Genomic DNA, 19,635 nt, shown 5'->3' on the forward strand with positions numbered 1-19,635 from the left:
ACAGCTGAGCAGCCATAACCTAATGCTGTAAAAATTGCAGTTGTGAAATTACCGGATAAATATTGAATCAAAACTTACAATAAAGACATTTATGTTACAAAACATTTTTGTTTTCCAATAAATGCTGTTTTTTTTTAACTTTCATTTCATCTTAAAAATCAGAAGAAAAAAAATGTATCAAGGTAAATCTGAACGTAAAACAGCAAAAAAATTCTGTTCAAAATGGATAATAAGAGATCAAATCAGATTGGAATGATTTCTAAAGGATCATGTGACACTGAAGACTGGACTAATGATGTTGAAAAATCAGCTTTGCATGGCAAGAATAAATAATATTTGAAAATAAAATAGAAAACCATACATTTCACAATATTCTTATCTTTTTACCGCATTCTTGATCAAATAAATACAGCTTTTCATGAGCATAAGCAACTTTTTAAACATTGTAAAATTACAGCATAACTGTGAGAAAAAAAAAAAAAAAACCCAACTCTTTCCTAAAAATGTACGTTTTATTTGAACAAAGAGTACAAAACAATGGTCAGTATGTACAATACTTGCACGACCACATTCAACCTCTTTGGTCTTGACAGTGGATGAAATGCAGGTAATATGCACTCAAGTGTGGAGATGCAGCAACCACGATGCATTAAACTGAAAGCTGCAAGTAAACACCATCAATTGTACCAAACCGTTCAACAGCAAGAGGTATATTTTCAGGAAAATGTACTAAAACTAGCTAACGTAATGTCAAAACACTGGCATTTAAGCTAAGCCTCAACAATATAAATAGAACATTAAAACAATAAAAAGAAATTGTATACCATATTTACAAGCAATGCTTAAACCAGATCACATACAATCCTGCGGCGAAACAATGAAACATCAAAGAACATACAGAAGCGGGCGATAATCTGAGAAATGAGTGAGTGTCAGTATACATTGAGAGCTGCTTTTCACTTTCCTGAAAAAAGGCAACCAAATTTTAAATGGTTTAAATGGTAAACGATCCAAGCAAAGGGCATGGTTTTCATTAAACAAGCATTGGTCCCTGCATTAATTTCTTAATTCAGAAATTACACATTATGTCGGTTATACGGTTTAGATATTTTAACTTCAAATTGTAGGTCATAGTCTTTATTAAACTGCATATAAAATCTAAATATTGGTAAATAATGGTCTTCAAAATCCCAACAAGTATAATACGGGGATGAAATTTTGCTTACAGACTTGTTAAAACCTGAAAACTAGCCAAGTGCTCAGTATTAGAGTGACTATCATGCTTCATATCATGCCACAGATTAGGTACTACATGTAATTCTAAAGGGAAAGTCCCATACAGATACTAAAGGCCTCAGTGTGTCTACCGTGTGAAACTGCAAACACAAATTTGCATCAACTAAATGGCTGGGACGTAAAAATAAAACAAAACACAGTAGGGCTTCAAACATGAAATCCAAACACTTTACAGACAAAGGGTTTTGAACAGGCTTGATCCTCAATGCGAAAGATTCACATACTTTACATTATTCATTAAATCCCCAGCATAGGGGAGGCACAGACACGTTACAGACGGAGATGGTGGAGATGTAACTGACACAGCTACTCGGGTCCTCCATTACAGCTTCTGATTATTATTTTTTTTTTTTTCACAGATTTTTCCAATTTTTCACTCCTTCTCTTGTGGAAAAAGGGATTGCATTCAAATGAATCCTAAGGAAAGACAAGATACAGACAGTACATAATAAATATAAAAACACTATTCACAAGAATTAAGCTAGTTTCAGAAATCTTGACTCACCCTGATCGGCTCCTTTGATATTACACATCAGCTTTTTGGCTTTGATTCTCCTCCAGCTTCTTACTCTCTTCCGCAGATCCATCCTCCTTTTCTCCAGTTTTCCAGGATCCTTCCCTACATCCAGATTAAGGGTTACATAATATTCCACTTTGAACAAATCCGAATTGCATAAGCACAGCGCAAATGTGCAAAACGTGATGAATGCTTCACTTCACTGTTTCACGAGAAGTGGATATTAAGTAGTACCTGAATTTCTTCATATACAGCCAGTAGGCCACCCCTATCGCCAGAACCGCCAGCATCAGACCAACAACGATGCCAACAGCCATTACCGTCTGGTCACTGTACTCATCCTTCTGATCTGCTTGAGAAACACAGATACAACATTCAGAACATAAACCATTCAATAAACTAAACAAAAGCAAATGAGACCCTCAGGGCCTATCCTTTGTCAGGATGCTGGGCATCTCAGCCACTTTCTTTGAGTGTTTTTTAGTGTACACTCAAAAAGCATTCATTAAATTGATGAATAAAAAGGCACTGAGTTTTGGCATATGCTCTCTTCCTGTGCAAAGACCAGACCTGATCGTAGATAACAACTCAAGAGTCTTACCTTGTTTGTCCATTTTCACGTCCTCAACAACTGTAATCAGATATAAAATTACATTAAGTTCCATTTGCTTTAAATTCTCATGGAATGAAAAGCCCATTGCATACAGAACTGGAGAAATTATATACATGTATATGCATTTGCATGTTCATTTTTACTTTCTCTCAAATAACCCCTATATGAAACAGCAATGCATGTAAATACAGGAATCCAGAGGCTTACAGTCGTGCTTGGTTTTATAATGAAACACGTTTGTCCCGGGTTAGCTGAAAGATTTCAGTCATGTAGAGTGAAAGCATGTGTTAGTCAGAGAACAGACCAGCATCCCGACAAACAGAACAGAACAAGAGAAGGAAAGGGGAGCTCAGATAAAGATACAAGAGTTTTTAAAAGTTAACATCAACCAAATCACTTAAGACAAAACTTATAATTATTTCTTAGAAAAAAAGTTAATTACATTTAAAGGCCAACACATAAAAGCTACTGTATTATTATAGTTATTATACTAACAATTTAGAATTCGTTTAACAGTTAACATGAAATAGCAATAAAAAAAGCATTTATTAATCTTAAAATTAATTTTAACATTACTACTTTTAACATTACAAATTCTAAAATTATTTAAAAAGTAGTTTTTATTATTATTTTACATGTACTAAATGTGTGTTGCTAACATTAACAATGAACAGTATTTTAACAATCATAAACAAGAGTAAATACTGTTAAAAAACAATGAGTAATTTTAGTTAATGCATGAACTAACATGACCTTATTGTGAAGTGTTAGCATGATTAGTTTTGATGAAAAGTAAAGTTTAAAACAAATAAACATGATTTTTGTGGGATGGACTTGAATTTAATAAATTCATCTTTTCAGATGCTAAGCACATTTGCAACTGCAAACATTTAGTTCTTTAAAAGTTTTGTCTTAATGATTTTGTTATTAGCTTCTAAACAACTTTACAGAGAAATCCTGTGATGCATAAGGGTTCAGAAGTCAGATAAGAGAGTGGAAAGAGGTTACACTTACGTGAGGACACGTTAATGCTCTTAATGTCAGAGCCCAAGACATTAGAGACCGTGCAGGACACAGTGAGATTGTCGTTTGGAGCGATAGTGAGGCTGTATGTGACTTTGCCAGGCTCAGAAACACTCTCATCCTGCAATTACAGCATGTGACATCCAATAAATGACATCACACTTAAACATTACTGTATTCATGGCTATTATAATGTGGTATATGCTGACTGAATACAAGCGTTTTTGTAAAAGATCATAAGCACCACTAGAGAGCGCTATTGCTATGTGCACAAGTAGAGTCTCTTTCAGGAGACATGTGCTTAGACAAAGAGACACAGGCAATGAGGTAATGCACTTCTGACATCTGACGAGTTGCACTGACAGCTCAATTTGTACCAATACAAAGCCACATGATACACGAAGTATGTAAAAGCCTCATCATTTGTAATAGCTTCCTCTGTACACACCCACTCAGGCACACTAGTCATCTTATGTGTTTGAATAGTGACCTCATCCTAGTGCTTCATGATAATGGGTACTAGAACTGCTTTGTTTAACGACCTACATGCATGTTGTCGCTGTGAGAACATCTTTATCAGCTCAAATGTGCTGCTGGCTTGTTCGATATAAAAGAGTTTTACCCTTTCAGGTTCTTTTACTACCTTCATCTCAGCATCACTCCATTAAAAAAAAAAAAATTATATTTTTCCTTGTCCCCTTGTGATATTAACTGAAAAACATTTAGCATTTTATTAGGTGATCTGACCAATTCTAAAACATTTAATTGTGTTAATTAGAATTAACTATTGAATTAGATTTTATATATATATATATATATATATATATATATATATATATATATATATATATATATATATATATATATATATATACACATACATACACACACACACACACACATATATACACACACACATATATATATATATATATATATATTTTTTTTTTTTAATTATAATATATAAATCAAAATATCAAAAATTGGTTAAAAATTCATTTGAAAACCAACCAAAAGAAACACTAGTGTTCAAAAGTGTGTGGTTGGTATTTATTTATTTTGGGGGGGGGGGGGTTGCATCACTTTTACTCAAAAGTGAAAATGACAAAATTATGTCAGTTTCTACAAAAAATATGAAGTATCACAACTGTTTTCAACATTGATAAGAAAAGTTTCTTGAGCACTGAATCACCATACTTGAGAGTGATTTCTGAAAAAAATGACACTGGGGAATGACGTTTTAAAATTAAGAAAATTTAGTTTTTTTTACATTTCAAAACAGAAAATGGTTATTTTAAATTGTAAAATTATATTCCACATAATTCCTTTTTTTAATCAAATAAATATAGCATTGATGAGCATATAAAACATTAAAAAACAGGCACTGAAAAATCTTCATAAGAATGACGTGCACGATCATTTCGACTTACATTTGAGCCGTTGACACTCCACTGTACTGTGGGTTTTGGAAAGCCTTCAGCCACACATTTCAGGACCTTGGTCATGCCCAAACCGCGCTCCTTGATCAGGTTCTTAATGACTGGAGAACCTGCAAAAACACTTCTGCAATCAGCCATCAAAACTAAACCTTTTCCAAAGGCATTTTTCTGATTTACAGTGGTTTGGTCTTTTTGGACTGTGTTCAATCGTAAAAACAGTTAAACTTTAATTAAAATCAAATACGAAGAGCACTGCAAACTTACCTTCAACTACCAATTCAAATGTAAGAGTTTTCTTGAGGTCAGCCATAGAAGCAACACACTCATACACGCCAGAGTCCGAGTACATCAAGTTGTCAAACTTGGGCAGGCTATTCAGCTTGGCATTGCCCTAAAAGAGAGTTTCAGCATTTAAATAACCAAAAATTAACAAAAGGCATTTATTTTGTTTTTGAGGCATTTTCTACCTTCTTCCAAGAAACTTCTGTTGTTCCTGAAGCTTTAACATCTACAGTCATCTCAAGGCTCTCACCAAGTTTCTTAACAATTTTCCCAGTGCTACTTAAGGCCACATCAAGATCTTTGAGGAAAGAAAAAGAGATGTTAGTCAATCCAAAAGAGGTCAAACAACAGACTGCAGCAGAAGTATTTCCTTACATTCAACTGTGATGGCTACAGAAGATACAATATCCTCATGGTCCACTAGTGAGCATTTGTATTCTCCAGTGTTCTCCCGAGTGACGTTGGTCAAGGTGTACGTGTTGGAGTTCACGGTCTTTTTCTCTCCCTACAGATATAAAAAAGGTGGTTTAAGTAGAAAAGCAGCCTTCGATTTTCTGACTTATGCTAAAGGAATGGAGAGTTGCAGAGCAGACTTACATTGATGTAGAAGTTGTAGCTAGAAGGTGGAGGGTTCCCATCTGCTGTGCATTTGAGGGTCACGTTGTCTCCTTCCTTAAAAGGACCCTGGGACACCACTTGGAGATTGACCTTCTCGGTAGGGTCTGTGAAGAGAGGGTATGTTTAAAGCAAGGAGGGCAAGCCCTACCAGAGCCCATGCAGATAAGAGCACTTCAGCAAAGCTCCTGATGAGCCACAAGAGGCCCTTCAGCTCAAGAGTTGAGGCTTTGAGAGTGCTCTAGTGGTGAGAAATGCTTTCGAGAGTTGGCAGTGGGGCTAGTACCTTCACTATAACAGCCAGAGGCAAGACAAAACCCCATTCAGCATCTAAACGCCCTGCTCCAGCAAGGCCAAATTACATATCTTATCTGGACGAAATTCAACGAGCCATTTGATTCTGACAAGGCCTCTTTCTCATTGCTACTTCAGATGGAAAGCGAGTTATTCTGAATAGTCCTGTGAATTATGCTCAACATTAGACAATTAACCACTTCAGTTTTGAATGCATTTGCGCTCAACGACACTGTTTGGACTGAATTATGGAAGAAAATGTAGCAGCATTAAGATTAAAAACTTGCTAAAATGGACCATATAGGAATAATAATAGGCAAAACTTTGTATGGCAGTATAAGAAGAACTTACAGTTCACAGTGAAGACAAGAGGTGAGGAATCCACGTTAGCAGACTTGATGTGTTGAACCTGACAGGTGAACTTGGCGTCAATGTCTCCCTTCACTGCTGTGTACTCCAGGGTAGAAGATGTCGTGGACAGTCCTGTCTCTTTATCAACAACCACATTTGTGGTGATTTTAATGGCTGTAAGAAAAAAAAGACACACATTAATAAAAGACAAACAAAATATAGTACTCTTTGATCATTTGAAACTAACTCTCATGTTGCAAACCCATATGACTTTCTTCTCTCATTGGAGCAAGTTCTATACCAGTTTTATGATATTAATATGGTGTTTTTCATCTTTTTGAAAGTTTAAAAGTGTCATTACCATTTATTGTTTTTGCATGGAAAAGAGCATTGAAAATAGTCTTCAAATGTTCTCCTTTTTGTGCCATATAGGTTTCGAATGAAGTGATAATTGTGTAAATTTTGGCAAATATTTGAGTGAATAACTCATTTCCGCCGTATTTTACTCTACCTGCTCCGTCAGTCATAAGAGGAGTTTTATTCTTGAACCATGTGATGTTAGCAGCTGGATTGGCACCTTCAGAACGACACTGCGCCAACTGATGAGACAAAAATCAAAACACTACAGTTACGAACAAGAAAATTGGTTATTAATGCAAATATTAAAGAATTAATCATTTTATATCATATATAGTTCAGATTGTAATAAGTTGATATATTTGTGTTCTAACTGAGTTTATAGTGCTTGTGATATATAAACCATAAACTATTTTGTAATCTGTGGACTTGATTACACAACCTACCGTAGTTAATTTGCCGATTGCCATCACAGTCGTCAGGTTTGTAATCTGAGGTTGTGATGGAACCTCTGCAAACAAAAGTAACATTTGTTGGACAGTAGTTCATAAAAGCATCCAATATATCATTTTAAGTCTAGTCCAGTCATCTGTAGGTTGTGCTTTTAACAATACAGATTGTGTCAAAGCAATTAAAAAATACTTTACCGTTTAAGTACAGTTATTAGAATTATTGTCTTTAGAAATATTAAAGCATTCTGGATTTCTGGTCAGTGCTACGGTGTATGATACTCACTGTAAACAGCCAGTTGAACAGGATACTCTAAAATGTCTGCAGTCCCCACCACCATGCAGGTGAAGGTTCTCTGATCGGCCATGGACACTTGTGTGATGAAGAGGCTGAAATCTTTTTTGATACCGACTCTCTCCTTGTAGTTCACGTCGCTGGAAACAGTGGCATTCTGATCCCGATGTTTCACCAAGATGTTGCCATCTTTGTCCTAGTGAGCAAAAAAATGTTTGATAGAGAATGGTACAAGTACACCATTCATACGCTGACATTCCTGTTTAGGTGTAAACACTGTGGTTCTTTAGTGCTTGCAGGACGGTTTAGCCAACAGAATAAATGTAGCTAGGAATTGGAGTAGTTTGTCTGAACAATAGCAGTAGGTGAAGTGGCAGTAGTATTAGGGAAACCTGTTTGGAAATAGTTGCTATTTGTTTTTAAGAATCTGGAAAAATGACACACTGTGACTTCAAAATGACAAAATTAGCGAATCTCAAACTTACATATTTCCATTTAACAAATGTGACTTCCGTTTCCACGACACGGCCGTTGTTGCATGGGATTTCAACGATGTCTCCATACTTGCCGGTGACCGTTTCCAAACCACTCACTAAAACGCACAATAAAAAGACATGTTAATACAATGTGTTTGTGAAAACATCCTGTAAAGTTAACATAAGATACATAGTAAGAAGACAAGGCATGAAGTAAACATGTACACTCACATTGTCATATTTTTATAGGTTTGATTTTTGCATTTACATTTTTTGATTGAAACTTGAGAGGGTGTTTGGAGAAGCTTTTTATTCTGACCCTCAATATTTTAATATTATTTGAATCATCAATTCTGCCTGGCTGATTTGATAATCAAATTTTCAAAGCACTCACTCACAGGGTCTGTACTTCACTGACAAACAGTCACTAAATACAGTACTAAAAGAAATATAGTATTTGTGATACAATTTAATGATACAGACAGGTAATGAAGCTTAAAAACTTTCATTCTTTAAAATCTAAATTTCTAATAGGTGCATTCAGGGAGAAAAAAAAAAAAAACTAAAAAAGGTACAAATTCTAATTTTTGATGCCAAAGCTACTTTCATGATTTCAATCATGATTCATTTGGTTTTTTATTACACATAAATTTGAAGTGAGCTTCACCTGAAACTAAATATTTTAAAATTGGAAAAAGGCTCTGAATCCAATTTCTAGACAAACACCGAAGCCAGTTAAACTGGTTGTTGTTTCACAACTGTACTTCTGAGAAAGAACGTCAACAGTTGGAACGGATAACTGTCAACTGAAAATAGTAGTGCAAGATAAGACGGAGACAAAAACCACAGACTTTTGATAAAATTCCACGAAAACGTATATAAAAAAAAAACATTATTGCTTGACTGAACCAACTCATTTCTGATTTAAAACCAGGAATCTGTGGTTTAATGGGGAAAAAAGAATTAGTTGGCACTGCTAAAAGTGATTATTAGTGACCCTGGACCACAAAACCAGTCTTAAGTCACTGGGGTAAATTTGTAACAAAGGCCAAAAAAAAACATTGTATGGGTCAAAATTATATATTTTTTTCTTTTATGCCCAAAAACAAAAGGATATTAAATAAAAATCATGTTCTTCAAAATACATTTTTTAATTTCATACTGTAAACATATCAAAACTTAATTTTTAATTAGTAATATGCATTGCCAAGAACCTCATTTGGACAACTTTAAAGGCGATTTTCTCAATATTTAGATTTTTTTGCACCCTCAGATTCCAGATTTTGAAATAGTTGTATCTCGGCCAAATAGTGTCCTATACTAACAAACCATGCATCAATGGAAAGCTTGTTTATTCAGTTTCACTCTAGCATTTTGTTTGCATAAACTATCTCCAAAAAGTTATTTTACTTTTAATATACTATTACAGTATTTAATCATATTTTGAAGTAGCCGTTATATTTTCAGGATTCATTTTAAGTTTTAGCAATTTCTTTTTTTTTTTAAATTAATACTAGCTTTCTTTAATTTTATTTCAGTTTTAGTTGAGTGATTTCACTTCTCAGATTTTTTTTATCATTACTGCAGAGTACAACAGTTTAATTTCTCTTTTATAGTTTGTTTGTAAAACCCAAATTAATCTGTAGCAACTTCTTTCTTTATAGGTAATCTATCTCGTGTCCAGAAAAACAAAATGAATTCTAAAAACACTTCTCAGTGTACAGTGTTATTAAGGGTCAGATGAGCCCACTGGGAGAGAACGTAATGTGCTTATAGCCAAAGCTCACACAGGTATTAGCTTCATTATTATGCTAAGATAAATTTCTGTCTCATTGTTCAGTGACACGTGGTCCTACTAATAGCCCTTTACCTGTCATAAAACTGAACTCACACATTTACAAAAAGGAAAACATACAAGCTCAAAAGAATAATAACTGATATACTACTAATCTACTTCACATCACCCGGACTGTTATTTTCGAAGTTAACATACATGCTAACAACATTGATCATTATTATAAAAATTATAGGGAAAACTAAATAATATAAAAAAATAATAATAATAAAAAGACAGATGAAGCATTCACAATAACAACCTTCATTTAGTAGACAGATCAGTTTGAAATATTTTGCACTAAAATTTCTGCAGCTATAGTGGTAACACTTGAACCACAAAATAAATTGAGAAAAAAAAAATTCCATTTATATATTTTTTTTATTTGGCAAGTAGCCATATTTGGAGAGAAAAATGTACCATATGTGACCATTAACACCAAAAATAAACACCTTCAGAATATAACTAGAGCCTTCTGAACAATAATTTTGTGACCAACTGGCTGTATATTATTCCTTAATTTAATAGAATATATCTGGACCCAACTGGAGGATCTACCCCATAAGATTTCTGTTTAGCAGCTGTCTGTTTCTCACATGATTTATAACATGTTGTCTTGCTGGTGATACTGGAGCATTAGTAGTAGCAAAAAAAGCAAACGGATGCTGGCTGACATACTAAAAGAGAAAAGGATCGGGTGTCAGAGAGCCCTCAGAGCTTCCAAACCAGCACCAGGTGAAATAAACAAATGACACTGCCCTCCCAACCCCCTCATGAATCTTCTCTCTGTTTCCTGAACAGGTGCTGCTGCAGAAGCTTCTTCAGGCACCTGTTAAAACTCTTTACTGGAAACTCTTGATGGGAAACATCACGTCCTACAGCCTGCCCTGCGGCGAGCTACCAGATCGTTTGCTGAAAGCATATGGACTACAGAGCTTTCAATTGTTTTCACACTCTTGAGTTCAGTGCTCTGTAGTGAAACAGTGCTGATGGTCTTTTGTTGGGCTGAGACCACAATACTGACAATAGAAAAATTAAAATCTAATTTAAACCTGTAAAAGTCTTAGGGCTTTGATAATGTAAAAACAAACTGAAATTGAGATTGTTCCGCTGAAAATATAATTTAAGGAAAAAATCTATTAAATAATAATAAAACAATATAGCTAAACGTGTAAAATTTATGATGAGAAAAAATATAATTAAAGTGCAACTAATTTAATAGTGGATTCAGACTAGTGGTTGACCGATATATCGGCCGATATTTGGGTTAATAGCTGATACATTTTTCTGCTTGGCCGATGTGTTCGAGGCGGGACTTTTATTTTGTCGTCAACGTCTGTCTAATAATCAGATAGAACGTTTAAACAAAGGAATTAATGTATACAGAAAGTATTATAAAGACTGCTTTTATGTTAGTCCTATTAGTAATAGAAAAGCAAACATTATAATACTTTCTTGATTGCCTTCAACATTAAGCAAATACGCATTTATATAATTTAAACAAATTTTTGAATGACTAATGAACATTTCATTTCACAAACGTTGCGAACTTATTCGAATCCAGCTGTGAGATCTTGTGAAGTGTGTATGTGTATAGCATGATCACGTGTTTTCTGTGTGACGGTCGGTCCGTGTGAATTGAACTCTTTTAAACTGTGAATAATAAATGTAAAAAAAATAAAATAAATCACATCGGCATTATATCGGCTATCAGCCCCCCTGCTTTCCAAGATATCGGCAGTCAAAAACACACATAGTCGACCACTACTTCAGACTTATGAACCTTACATTATCATTCAATAACTTACTTTTTTAGCAGACAAACTTAAGGCCACAGAAGGCTCAAAAGAGTAAAATGGGTGAATTGCTTCAAAACGTCTCTCACATGCTGAGAGGATGTTCGCAAACCATTAACCTGAGGATGAGTAGGGCAAGTGACTGTGTCCGATAAGGACAGTCCACCATCATGGTGAATATCCCGGAAACAGAGACATCCCAGGAATTGATTTGGAGCCTGCTTTATTACACCAAATGTCCTCCTTTACTCACTCCAACATGCAAGCGCCATTAGGCTTCCTTGAAAATGCCATAAATTAAGTCTATGATGGGCCTGAAATTGCTCTCAAAACAAAACTCAGCAAGCAGGTTGGACTCATAAGTGATAAGTGCACTCAGAAATCATTAAGTTCTAAATTATGTATTTGATTGCAGGGGCTCCTGGGGACCTTAAAGAATGTCTGTGTCTGACAGCAGATCATAGCAGATTCAATACTGACCCAGAAGATTCACAGACGACCCCCTATTCGTGAGCAGCTATTAAACTAAATAGAGAACTATTAACAACATACAGTCAAGCAGCATCCGTGGAGGTCCATTAACCCCAAAATCAATTTACTAGCTGAAGGTTATGACAGACTGTTCATTCTGCTGCTGCTGCAGAAACTAAATGCCTATAATAATAATAAAGAAAAGGAAAAATATTTTAAATAATGCAAAGTTCTTAAAAATATATTTTTTGTTTTTGTGTTGCTTTCCAAAAAAAAAAAAAATCCAAAATGTCATGTGATGTAATCATCAAGTAAAAAAAAACAATTTAACAACGTTCTTGAATACATGTTAAGGCACAATTATTTTTACTGTTTTTTTTTTACTTTTAAAATATTATATTAATTTACAATCAGAAAGAATTAACCTTAGCTTCTCATAAGAAAGGTCAATTATCTGATATGATTTCTTGTTTTTTTTTTTTCTCTCCTCAATTCTGCATATTGGTTAGATCACATGACTTTAAATAATATTTTAAATAAATAATACTTAATTCAGTAATCAGTTTAATTTTTCTCCAAAAAAGTTCTGAAAACAACAAAGTACGACATCAAAACCTTTTAACTTTATGCCCCCAAAAAATGTTTTAATTAATTTTAATTTAGATATTATATTAAAACATGCTTATGTATGTGAACTGCATTCGTGTATTTTTGAATAAATTATAGACGGCACAAATAAGAAAGTGTCACATTGTTGACTTACAACCTGGTAACAATTATGAAATATAGGTCACATCTGTTGCACCAAGTCCTTAAGTTAATCCAGGTTATCAGTTAACCAAGGCATAAACGTAGTTAGATATGCATGATACACTGTGTAAAATGAACAGACACTTTCAAATCTAAAACTAATGAGCACGTTGTGGCAGTCAAAGAGTCCTGACTTTGGATCTTTCCAATTTATGTTCAAGCAATTAGACTCAAAAACCTTGTGTGGCCTTTGATTAACAACATTCCTAACATCAAAGTCGTTCTGTTGAACATATATTCTCAAAGCATTTTACGAGTCAGTGAGGTGGCTCATAGACAGAGACAGTGCCTTTATCTCTACCAAAACCAGTCTCCCTGCTCCCAGATGCCTCGGGGCTCCAGGCATTTGCATTCCACAGGATCCTGTTGGGCCCCTTGTGCTCATAGCACCAGCGTTTGCTTGCACCCACTGAGATACCAATCAAATTTGGTGCCAAAACACAGAGGTCAGCAAGCTTGTATTGAGTTAAATAAGCTCTTTCTCTGGGCTGGGCTCTGAAAGGGCCGCCTCCCACGTTGTTAGAGGGCCCATAACAATTCAGCCCTGTATACAGACCACCTTTGGCTGTGTAAACAAAAGCAGAGCAAATATTGATTTCAGAAAGCACGGCTGGAGGGTGTGTGCCATGCAATGGTTAACTCCCATCTGCAGGAAGCGAAACAAAAAATAGACCGAACTTAGGGAGTACGAGCTCAAGGCCTTTTCTATCGGAGTGATTAACTCTCATGAATTATGTCGGGTTTAAAAATCTCTGACATGATAGTATGTCACTACTAATGAGCCGGTTCTCTCTTTTTTTCCTCTCTCTCTCCACTGTGATACAAAAGAGCAGATCTGTTTCACATTCCAGTTGTTAGTTCAGGGACTGGCCAGGTCTGTAAAAAAGGTCACAAGGGCTTTTAACCATCTCCTGCTTCATGATCCCTACAGCCTAGGGGCCTACATCTGCAGAAATCTACCTGAAAAATAGAGCTTAAATGCAATTTATATGCTGTAGACTTTGAATGAACTTAATAAAAGGGACATTTTAAACCATTACTTGAATGGAATTATGGTATTTGTTGATGGACAACCAGAAAGAGCAGTATTTTTATTTATTTTTTTCAGTTTAGATGAAAGTCATCCACGTTCACATCCACAACGTATAACTTTGACCCGCATTCTCGAGAACTGGAAGCCACAATACCCTAATTAAGCCACCAGGTCTGGCTCTCATGTTGACAGAGAGCACAGACATCTGGGACAGGTGCGGTTGTGTTTCACTGTGACTTGTGCAGGCTTGCCAGCTCAAAGCAGATGACATCAAACTTCCCACAAAAGAAAGAAAACCAAAGATAAGTTTATTCTCCTTTTTTAAAGCCAACTTCAAAGTTATGTCGTCAAAGGATTATGGGAAAGAGACCGAAGTGCGGTGAAAAGGAAACATTTCCAATGAAACACAATCAAAGCACCAGCCTTTTTTACTATAAGCACGAGTTATCACGTGTCACGTTATAGTGGGGGTCATTAAACAACTGACTTTTGAACTGGAAGATGTTTGTTTTTAAATTCAGTGCAAATTGTAACCTGCTTTACTTTTGGAATCCGATTCTGCACTGATTTAGGATTGATCAGAATTTGCTCAGATAAGGGCTGGATCAGAATATTCAATTATTCGAATTTTCATTCGGTGGGTTGGCATTCAATTTTACATTTTTCAATGGAGTCCCAAAATCAGGAATAACTGATCATTGTCCATACCGCTGTTTCTTTTACACCTGAATTACCAAGGCAATGACTGACACATTTGTATTGCATTCCAAACCATTAAACCATATACATGCTGACTGAATGGAACGGTTAAGCAAAGAGAACCATTTGGGCTGAACGCTTTTCCACTATCGGTGAACGTCATGATTCAGTTCATCTGGAAGAGAAGACAAAAATGCTGAAGACCTCAGCTGTGTTGCACTTTAAATTGAGTGAGGACAAGACAAAGCCAGTGTACCAGATATGAGAATTGAAACTGGCCTACCAAAAGTTTGAAAAATCACCTGAGTTCTGTAAGTAGTAATATATTGGTGTAAAAAAAAAAAAAAAAAAAAAAAAAAAAGAGCTGCTGTTATCTGCCATGTTAATCAGTAATTAAAAAAAAAAATCTGACTCGAGATTTATTATATTAATCTTAGATTCACTATTAATCAGATTCTGCTCTGATTAAAGATTTATCAGATTCAAATCAGATTTTGGATTAATCCTATTCTTCTCTGATAAATATTTATCAGATTCTGCTCTGGTTTGGGATTAGTCAGAATTCGCCCAGATTTAGGATTAATTAGTTTCTACTGCACATAATCTGATCAATATATTCAATCTGTGACATCATCAGATATATGAAGTTGTTTCATAAGGAAGAAAGTTAGTAAATACAATATTATAAAATGCAAACAGACTTTTTCTTTGGAATAACATGCACCAAATCATTCACAATAAGACCAGAAATCTTTAGATAAGCAAGTAAATATGTTGACATCCCATGTTGACTTTATAGAGGTATTTGGGCGGAAAACTAAAACATGGTTTTAAACCTTAACGGCTTACTGGCATCAACTGATGCTCACGCTGATATACTGTACAAAAGTACTCCTGCTCTTGACAAACTGCTTTTTAACTGATAAATAGACTTATAATCAGGAAATCACATTCAAACGGTCCACTTGATGATAAACTGGTACAAATCTGATAAAATGCAATCTCACAGATCACAAGGGCCAAAAAATAAAGCCAGGCGATCATTGCAAACAGAAACACAAGTGAATATACCTCAATGCATACAATCTCCATTTTCACTGTGATAGCATGCAATAAAGAAATACCCTACTGTGTTTCTACAGGACCTCTGTCATAACTTCTTTTGAAGTCTTTGTAGAAGGTCTAGCTTCCATAAAGGCTGTCAAATTCCAGTGTCAGAAACTAAAGAGACCGCTATAGACTAAAATAAACAACTTAATGCACAGGATGTCTGCATGTGAGGTATGAACTCTGAGGTATTTCTTGTTGCTGAAGACCTACTGTCAAAGCATCCAGCTAAGGAAGATAAAATAAGACCCACAATGTGACTTAACCACAATGTCACATTTATGACAACAATGTTTAAAAAAAAAAATACTCTGACCTGCATTCTTCTGCTGCTCAACATAGCACCCGTGTCTGCTTGTTTGAAGCAGCTCTAAAAACCTGTGCTTGCTCTCCTCTGGGTGCTTCATAACATTTCTGGAATTTTACAATAGTATCACAACTTGATTTGACTTGATTTGAAAGAATCAAACAAGAGGTTGACTGATTACTCAGCATGTTTAATTGCTTTTAGATCTGGTTCCATATAATTGATTGAGCACCTGTGTGCAAACATCACTGGTGAGAAATGCAACCAAAAACAGTGTGGAACATGTGGCTGAAACCACCGCTGATCAGAGAACTCCATTGTGCAATGGAAAATAAACATCTCAATACGACTGCAATAATCCTTCAGGTTAAGCCTTAAGGGAGTGCACATGGAGAAACAAGCAGAAGTAAGGGGGCAGGAGTAAAAATGATTTAGAATTCTGCCTCTGGCCTCACCTTACCCAAGATAAAGAAAGAAAGAGAAAGGGGGGGAGAAGGCGGGAGAGGAGGGGGTGAGGCGGCGGCTTTATTGTAATGGCTGGTTTCATTTCCTGAGTCCCGGCGCAAACAGTGTGGGATTAAGAGCCTTCAATTGAACATATACAGTACAGATGCTTCCTCTCAGCTGCTACTATCAAAACAAAGCACTGCAAAAAAATTTCTCTAACAAAATTACTCAAACTCAAAATATTAGTTTTCAGGTTGTAGACAGCAGACAGAGGCAGGAGTATTTGCAAATCAAATGCAGTCACATCATCAACCTCACCAGGGTTGGACACACATCTCTTGCAGTACATACAATTGAAAACTTCAGTCTCACTGGTGCTATTGAAATGCGTGATGGGAACAGAAGTATGCGCTGCAGTAATTCATATGGTAACCCAAAGTCTTTTTTTCAACTGAAGGGCATGCAAAGGAGTCGGACGAGATAACAGCTTCTCGATGGGGAGTATACAGCTGAATTTCATTACAAATGGAGAAGAGTCCGTGGGAGATGTCGCAATCATAAATGCATTAGTTAAAGAAAACCTGCTGAACAATACAGACAGCGGGGGTCCAGAGGAGGTCTTGGAGAAGCCGAATAACAAGAGCGAAACCACCTGACTTTTTGTCCCAAAATTCAGGGTGGAGCCAAGCAAGTGCACTGGAGGTTACGGGGAGCCATGGGGGACTTCATGCATCTCAATAGACGCATTTCTGCAAGTCTATTGAGAGCCACTGCTAAGCACACACTCCTATCCTGTTGTAAAACAATGTGTCTCCCTTCTTTAGAGAAGACAATTGCTCTTTTGTCTTGCCTGATGACAGATAAACTTGTTCCTATGAAGGCCACTGTGAAATACAGGTGCTTCTGTGGTAAAGGAGAGAAGCTAGAGGACAACAATAGTATTTCTATTTCCACATTATTCCTTTCACTGAAGGAAGCCTATTAATAAATATCTGAATGGATGACTCATATGAATCAAATCTGTTCCTCTAATCTAAGCAAACAGTCTTTTGTTGAGCTATATTTGCTTTCTTTTATAATGGGACTTTAAAATAGATTTGGATGGTAAAACAGGGCAGACATGTAAATCTAAGTGGATGATTCACCTTTGAATAAATATCTAAAACACGAATGAAAATCTCTTTACATAATCTAAATTTACTCCGTTAGCAATACCATTAGCCTATCATAATTACAAACCAGATTTATGAAATCAGGGTAAAATTGTCACTTTTGCATATTCCTATAAAGGAGGGAACAAGCAATGGCACATTTCACAATAATGACAATATGCAAATTACTTCTGGGAAACAAAAGCAAAAAATGAAAAGTTGCATGGCGACAAGTTTCTCACTATAAATAAATGCAGACCAGCATTAACGGCAAAATTTGTAATCAAAACAATGGTCATCAACTGAAGCGCAGATTTCTCAGGCGGAAAAGGGTGATTTTTTTTGTTTGTTTGTTTTTTGCAGAAAACAGAAAGAAGCCCACCAGCTAAACTAGTAATACTGGGTGTGACATTGCAGATGGTGTGTTTTGGGGGAGGGGTGTTGAGAGAACAAAAAACAGATGCCCACTAAACTACTAGCTGTAAACTCAGTTTGGCTCTCAAGCCAATCTAGAAAACAAACACAGGCATAAATTAAACAACGTGATCTTCTAAGAATGTTTCAGGATAACCATTATAGCCCATCAAAACTGACTCATTAGAACGATAGTAAACTAGTTGCATTGAACATTAATACAACGTTTAAATATTTTTAAATAAGCTACTTTTTATTTTAATTAATAAAATCAAACTTGTCCACTAGTGGTTTAAAGAATCACACTCTTTGTCTCTCACAGCTGAGGACAAGACAAAGACAGTCACTAATCACAACAACGTTTAAGTTTGACTTCAAACCCAACAATCTTTCAGCACATCACACTATCATTATACTTTTGGTCTTCCGGCTCAAAAGGTGAATGCGTCTCTTTTAAAGTTGCATTGACAGACTGGCTGGTGCCTTCCAATAACAGATGTTTACCAGACGGGCTTTTGTGTCCTTTATTTCATTACCTGAATGTGCTACTTAAGCTCCGATAAAGCGCTATGAAAACCATATCGCCTCAGCATTTCAAATCACCTCATAGAGAGACACACAATATATATATACAAAGAAGCATGAAGATACAGCCTCAAAACGATTATTAATTACTTTTAACAACAAAAGTATCAAGGTTGAACATGTACGACATATAATAATAATAATAATTAAAAAAAAATCACTAGCGAAACAGGTGCAAGGAAAAGGTAGTCAAAGGAAAGGGGCGGGGACAAAGAGAGCGTTTCTGAAAAATAAATGTTACTTTTATACGGAGAAAACCGTCGTTAATTTATATTTTGTTCCTGATAAAGATTGAATAATATAACAGCATCAAATTAAAGGCTTTGGAAAGAATTCCGAGTGAGACTGTGGCAGGAGTTTTTTGTTTAAAATAATTTATATATAATTTATTAACATGTTTGATCATTCTCAGATTATAAAAGTAACACTGCTCAGTTCTTTCATTGGTCTATCGCGTTGTAAATGTCAGAAGAGACGTTCTAAAATAACGAACGTTCTAAAATAAAATAAAAAAAAGAAAATAGAAATGTAATTTTCTGTTACCTTGATTCATCAGTGATACGGTGAGCAGACACGTTAAAAGGGCGATCCGGTACATGATTCGGCAGTCTGGGTCTCTCAATCTAGAGAAATAATATCCTTGCGTTAGCACGTCCTTGCTGGATAATGTTCTGGAAAGCACAACGCACGCAGCATGCGTCAGTAAATTCAAACTTTTTAGGTTGTTCCCCACGTGTTACATCTGTTGTAGACCTGCAGGGCGGTTATAGGTCTGTTCTCAAGCCCCTCCCCTGCGCCGTGTTAAATCTTAAACTAATTTAACCTACTAGAAAACATTTGATGACACATCCCTTATCTTATCTGGGATCCTCTGCGGTTCTACTTTACTATACAGTATCGTTTTCGTAATGTTTGATTTGGATGTCCTGGAAGACAACGTGGATTTCATATGAAATCCAGCTTGGAAAAATAAA

The 19,635-nt window shown here is 35.6% G+C and overlaps 1 protein-coding gene across 2 annotated transcripts; it reads right to left on the reverse strand.

Annotated features, from left to right (window-relative positions):
* Nucleotides 1–493: 493 nt before the first annotated feature.
* On the reverse strand, nucleotides 494–19,411 carry alcamb (activated leukocyte cell adhesion molecule b). Of its 2 annotated transcripts, none has more exons than XM_026282481.1 (16): nucleotides 19,205–19,411; nucleotides 8,017–8,123; nucleotides 7,523–7,727; nucleotides 7,234–7,298; nucleotides 6,942–7,029; nucleotides 6,431–6,604; nucleotides 5,768–5,892; nucleotides 5,546–5,675; nucleotides 5,356–5,468; nucleotides 5,153–5,279; nucleotides 4,880–4,998; nucleotides 3,441–3,570; nucleotides 2,415–2,444; nucleotides 2,048–2,165; nucleotides 1,802–1,915; nucleotides 494–1,713 (listed from the first exon to the last, which is right to left on the reverse strand). In XM_026282481.1, the coding sequence occupies exons 1-15, from the start codon at nucleotides 19,257–19,259 to the stop codon at nucleotides 1,822–1,824; spliced, it is 1,680 nt and encodes a 559-aa protein (XP_026138266.1). In that variant the 5' UTR covers nucleotides 19,260–19,411; the 3' UTR covers nucleotides 494–1,713; nucleotides 1,802–1,821. The 2 variants fall into 2 exon arrangements, with proteins under 2 accessions (XP_026138266.1, XP_026138267.1); XM_026282482.1 differs by having other exon boundaries at nucleotides 2,048–2,162; nucleotides 19,205–19,410.
* Between the last annotated feature and the right edge of the window lie 224 nt (nucleotides 19,412–19,635).

Source organism: Carassius auratus, chromosome 15 (assembly GCF_003368295.1).
Source record: "Carassius auratus strain Wakin chromosome 15, ASM336829v1, whole genome shotgun sequence".
Lineage (NCBI taxonomy): Eukaryota > Metazoa > Chordata > Actinopteri > Cypriniformes > Cyprinidae > Carassius > Carassius auratus.

Excerpts from the sequence above, each read along its gene's own strand:
- alcamb (XM_026282481.1), bottom strand. The coding sequence starts at position 19,259 with ATGTACCGGATCGCCCTTTTAACGTGTCTGCTCACCGTATCACTGATG. Across the intron at positions 7,728-8,016 it reads CATTTGTTAAATGGAAATAT|GACAAAGATGGCAACATCTT; the intron begins GTAAGTTTGAGA and ends TTTGCTCACTAG. Across the intron at positions 5,280-5,355 it reads CAGAAGTTTCTTGGAAGAAG|GGCAATGCCAAGCTGAATAG; the intron begins GTAGAAAATGCC and ends ACTCTCTTTTAG.